The sequence below is a fragment of the Oncorhynchus mykiss genome, chromosome 1, assembly GCF_013265735.2.
Source record: "Oncorhynchus mykiss isolate Arlee chromosome 1, USDA_OmykA_1.1, whole genome shotgun sequence".
NCBI lineage: Eukaryota > Metazoa > Chordata > Actinopteri > Salmoniformes > Salmonidae > Oncorhynchus > Oncorhynchus mykiss.
Window position 1 is genome coordinate 73,543,207 of NC_048565.1, and position 6,159 is coordinate 73,549,365.

The 6,159-nt window shown below is 39.1% G+C and overlaps 1 protein-coding gene across 1 annotated transcript; it reads right to left on the reverse strand.

The window, feature by feature from the left end:
* Nucleotides 1-3,891: 3,891 nt before the first annotated feature.
* On the reverse strand, nucleotides 3,892-5,747 carry LOC110529015 (cholesterol 25-hydroxylase-like protein). The gene has a single exon (XM_021611166.2). It carries the CDS (start codon nucleotides 5,715-5,717, stop codon nucleotides 4,785-4,787), a length of 933 nt encoding a protein of 310 aa, XP_021466841.1. The 5' UTR covers nucleotides 5,718-5,747; the 3' UTR covers nucleotides 3,892-4,784.
* Nucleotides 5,748-6,159: the final 412 nt, after the last annotated feature.

Genomic DNA, 6,159 nt, shown 5'->3' on the forward strand with positions numbered 1-6,159 from the left:
TGGGGAATGGTTCCTAGCTACCTACAGTATGAGGCCATGAGAATAATTAAATAAAATATCAGAAGCCAACGAGAGAAGTTTTGTGCAAGAGAGAGATGGGAGGGTGAAAAGAAAAGGAAAGGGAACGCGAGGAACAGGGAGTAGCAGGTACTGTATATGAATGTCAGGTTAGCGAACAAGAGTCTTGAGGGTCATTGTCCCTTTACCATCAGCCACTCTGTCTCAGCCAGTCTTACGGAATACATCAACATGCATTATGCAAATATGTGTTAACAACCAATGACATTGATTTGCTGTGATTTGATTAGATTCGCTCTAAACATACTCATGAAAGTTCAATCTAAAGCATTTTTTTAATGGAAAATCCCAAACCTCGTTTTTCTTCGCTGGGACGGGTACAGTTCAAGTTATGCCCAAAACGAACCAGTTGTGGATGTAACTGTTAGTTTTGCATTGATGGATTCATGTGCATTTAACATCCCAAAACCCATACTGCTCCCATAATATTCACATACCTCAGTTTGCTTTCACAATTCTCCAATGCCCAAGTGAGATGACAGACACTTTGGCACCCTACTACATAGAACCTGACAGGCATGATTCTCTATTTCCATGCACTGTTTTGTCTTGAAAGATATTTTTGCACAGAGGATGTTGTGTCACAGTTGTATTGTAAGTAATGTTTTAATTTTGGTACCTCTGCCAATAGTTCATTGACATGTACTGATCTGTTGGAAGGGAGGTACAATTTCAGTGAGTTTTCCAGTGAGTTTTCCATCCGGTATTAAAACAGGAATTACTGGTCAGGAAATATTGGTCATAAATCTACTCTACTCACAGTGTGCTCTCCTTAACAGTTTGACATCTGGTTTGAATATGTACACACTATACATTTCAGATTGTGTTTTATTTAGTAAAAAATCGAAGAAAAATATTATTGCTGGTAACTAATGAACGTATCCTCTGCATCAAAGGTAACCCTTCCTTTCCTTTGGCGGTCATGTTTTTTGCAACTGCACTTGAAGAAACTTTCAACGTTTTTGAAATTGTGCAAATTGACTGACCTTCACGTCTTAAAGTAATGATGGACTGTCATTTCTCTTTGCTTATCTGAGCTGTTCTTGCCATAATATGGATTTGGTCTTTTACCAAATAGGGCAATCATCTGTACCACACCTACATTGTCACAACACAACTGATTGGCTCAAACGCATTAAGAAGGAAAGAAATTCCACAAATGAACTTTTAACCAGTGACACCTGTTAATTTAAATGCATTCCAGGTGACCACCTCAAGAAGCTGGTTGAGAGAATGTCAAGAGTGTGCAAAATATATTTGGATTTGTTTAACACTTTATTTGGGTTACTACATGATATGTGCTATTTCATAGTTTTCATGTCTTCACTATTATTCTACAATGTAGAAAATTGTAAAAGAAAAGAAAAACCCTTGAATTAGTAGGTGTGTCCAAACTTTTGACTGGTACTGTATATACACACACACACACACATATATACACATACACACACATACACATACTGTATATTCCAACGATTTTACTGAGTTACATTTCATATAAGGAAATTGGGTAGGCCTGGGAGGGCATAGGCCCACCCACTTGGGAGCCGGGCCCACCTACTGGGGAGCCAAGCCCAGCCAAAAGTGCTTTATTATAGACAGAAATACTCCTCAGCACCCACCACCAATGTTCCCTCAAATGTTTTTCGTCACTGAGCAAATGTCATGTCTGCTGAGTGCAAACCTGAGCGTTGTGAAAATTCTGTGCAACTTCCAGCAAACTTTTACTGTGAACTCTGAGGCTGTACCCACTTTAAGTTACAGTTTTAAAAGTGGCCAAGAAGGCTACTGTGGCTATTTGATCATGATGTAGGCCTACCAGAGTGACCTACCATCAAAAACAATGGAGAAAATGCACCCCATAACATCTTAACATAGAAATAGCTGTTCAATCATTCAGCCTACACTAGCAGCCAATGTGTGGTATTCAATGTAGGTCTACATTCCGTGAGACTTTTGAAAAAAACACATGCAGGGCTTGATATCAACCTGTTTATCCACTTCTCCTTCAGACAAGGAGTTGACTGAAAATGATGCAAGAATCCACCTTATAAAATAAAATGCATTATTATTACAGAGAATTAGACAAATTATACTACCCTCTGCCCATTGGCTACTTAGCTTATTCAAGCCTGTCTCAAGATACAACACTTTCAGCTCATGAAACATGGGACCAACATTTCACATGTTTTTATTCAGCAAATATACACATTAGATATATGTATACAGTATATATATATATAGATACACATATATATATATTTATAGATACACATATATATATATATTTATATGTATACACACTGTATACACACACACACACACATATATATATATATATATAGATATAGATATAGATATATAGATATAGATATAGATATAGATATCGATCTATAAATATATGGGTGATTATGCAACTACGGGCACTTCTATGTCCTCGGGTCAATTTTGGGGATTTTATAAAAAATAAAACAAATACAAATATGTGTATGTTAAGTTCACACTGGAATCACCCCATACTTTTTAAAACACCTCTCTATCAAGTATTCTAGCTACTTTTCAGATGCATTGTATACCTCAATTTCACTATTTTGCCCTTGTCCCTAACCCAGACTTTTAAGCTTCTACTACGTTTTTCTATGAGAAAACATTAATAATTACACATTATATAATATTATGTACTACAGAAAGAGTCAATTAAATAAAATCTATATCAATATTTATTGTGAGTGTGCATACAGAGCATACAGAGATCTTATTATGACAAATGTCAAACTTGATCATGCTTTATGGAATGCTGAGAAATACAAAAAAAGGTATGATCGACTGATGAACAAAATGGAGAGACAAGATTCCCCAAAGACAAAGACAAAAACGCAAATGAAGGGAACTCTGAAGAACTTGAGAAGGATTGTATTGTTTCAAAATGCCATCATTGCAGAGTTAAAACAAAAGTATAAAATAAATTGCAGTGCCAAGGACAAACAAGGGGCTTCAAAAATGCTCAGACATCCTGAGAACGTATGGCCTGGTCAAAGCCGCAAACAGAGAATTTTGGGGCCAATGAAAACAGGCCGTCAAGTCTTCAATACTCCAGGAAAAATTTGTGTAACCGAATTAGCACAGCCACAGAAGAGAACATCACAAGATTCTATGAACGTGATGACAACAGCAGAGACAACAGGGAAAAGGACACACTAACGAGGAACAAGAAGAAAAAGCAGAAGCACTTCTTGAATGACACAATTCAGAACCTTTATCAGAAGTTTAAGAGGGAATATTCAGAAATTCAAATTTCCTACTGTGAATTCTGCAAAAGACATCATGTTGGTGTTGTCAAGGCAGCAGTACAAGATAGGGATACATGTCTCTGCAAAACCCACGCCAACCTCCAGTTCATGGCGGACAAACTACAATATCACTAAGTGATCAGCTGCAGCAACATTGAGGAAGTTATTGAGTCTTTGTGCTGTGAGAACCTGAAGAAAGAGTACATGTATAGAGAGTGCTCTCTTTGCCAAGCCAAAGAGCTTAAAATATCTGACTTTGATGCTGGTGAGCAGACATAGTGGTTAGAGTGGAAAAACAAAGCGAGAGAGAAGAAAAACAAAGAGGGAAACATGGAGAAGTTCACTGTACATTTGACAGTAAAATAAAAGGTAGGTGGCACACTGCAGATTCTATTGGAGGACTTCTCCAACGGATTGAAAGAGAAGTTGGGGAAACACGTGTACAACATTCGACACCAATACTCCAAACTGAGAGAATTAATAGAGAATCCGGAGAAAGAGGAGATCATTGTGCATATTAACTTTGCAGAGAACTACAGTACCTGTGTAAATACACCAGTGAAATCCAGGCTGTTCACTTTGTTTTCATGTTTTATTTTTACATAGAAGTCATTTCCACCACACCTTGTCATTTCCATCACAACCCATATTTTTGAGGTAAATTAGTATATTCTGTATAATTTACATACATTTATTTGTTTTAGATATGGAAATCATACGGTTATTATCATAATCTCACAAAAAGGTTGGGTGGAAATATCTTATTTTTCATGATAAATAAATGTTTTCAGCTGTCAGCAAGGCAAGTTTATACATTCAGGCATCGTGTTGAATTATTCATATTAGGAAAACCTTAAAAATCACTTAAAATAATATTCAATACAAGTTCATGTACAAATGTATAAGAACTCCGTCATAAATCAATTGTATGATATTTGATTTTCAACAAAAATGGATGTTTAATGACGTGATGGAAATGACATTTGTCTATGGCTGTCTGGGAAAAGGGACAAAAATATATACATTCCTGAATAGTACGATCGCAGGCATTATCAGATATAGTTTCTAGACAAATAAAAGGCAAGTACAATACTGGTAAAATGGTGTTTGAATAAGTTTTACTTTCTGAAAGTTTGCACGGCCAAAGTGGCCAAAGTTGCAGAATCACCCATATATACACTCATATACACACACATACATAAATTCATTGTATTGAAGCAGCTACAGTAATAGTCCATTGGTCACATGATTCTCAATTTTTTTCTTCACAGTTTTGCCATTTTTAAAAACAGAGATAAGATTCATACATTCATACAGTGACATAGTACTATTCTGTTTAGTTTCGTTCTAAGTTAAATGTATACATAATTTAGTCATTATTCATAAAAATCCAAATAACAGTCAGAGAACAGGTCCTCATTTTCCTCTGAACTGTACCTCATAGTCTTTCACACAGCTTTGTGTAGTCTCATACACTGGTGCATGGCTTACATCAGTCACACCACTTGATGCTGTATCACATCTTTTTGAAGCATCCAACACATCTACATCAAACGTGTCTGGTTTGTCTGTATGCAGCAGCGAGCCAAACAGCCTGTCCCAGTGTGTGAAGTAGGGTGCGTAGTTGACCATGAACTTGAGATGGTGGAGGTCGTGGTGTGGAGATCCGCCATAGAGCCCAAAGGGTACCAGTCTGTGAGGGGCCCAGGGCAGGTCATAACCTGAGTGGTCCTCCACAGACAGCCAGATGTTCAGGGTGAAGAAGAACATCTTGGTGAGCGGGTGGCAGCCCAGCAGGTTAGGGTTCACTGCAGCAAACAAGCCCAGACTCAGGGTCTCCCAGATCCCAGAGTGCTCTGTGGTCAGGGCGAAGGTGGCTGTGTAGCGGTGGTGCACCTTATGGAAAGTCCGGTAGAGCCAGGGCACCTTGTGGTGCAGCACGTGCCACACAAAGTACTGCAGGTCAAAGAGAAGGAGACAGGCTAACACATCCCAGGCCACACGAAGAGACCCAGGGGCTTGGGCAGGGAGGACCACTGGTCTCCAGTACCAGTGCAGAACACTGAGGGGGAAAATGAACACAGCGTGGGTGTGCAGGGAGGTAGCCAGGCAGCTCCATGCCATTGCCCAGGTCACCCTGCTCTGTGACTGAATCTTGTAGCGGTGCACCAGGGCTACTCTGGAGGACAGGGTGTCCAGGCACAGGTAAGGCAGGCAGCAGCTCAGATAGAGTGTCATGGAGAACAGGACAGGGAACAAGGGAGAGCGGAGAAAGTCTTCTTGTGCTCTTATCTTGTCCCATAAAGTCTGTAGCAGGAAAGGAGAGGAGGACTCCAGTGAGGGCTCCATCTTTACTGATCGAATGGTCTTCAGTCTGCAGTAGAGGATGCCCTGCCTTTTAAAGAGGGTGTATTGTTACTCTGTGTGACGTTGTGCAGGTCCTTATGAGTCTTTTCCTGCTGGGGAACTCCGCAAGGAGGGAACGACATGCTTCACTCTCCAAACTATTTAACCCTGTGTGTCTATGAACAACTGTCCTCAAATCAAAATGTCATTTTTCAAAGGGAAATAAAATGATGTTTAGGGTGACACAATGCTTCAGACAACGAAGTAAGTCATTATTCATTAGTTTAACATAGTTGATCGTAACTGTTTTCAAATGGTCTACAACACCTTCCCACCCGTTTGAACCATAGACAGGTAAATACATCACTTGATCACATCATGGACTCTAGTTTCCAACTGTGTGTATGTTTGTTTTGTTTCGTGTTTTTATTTACAAAAATACTAG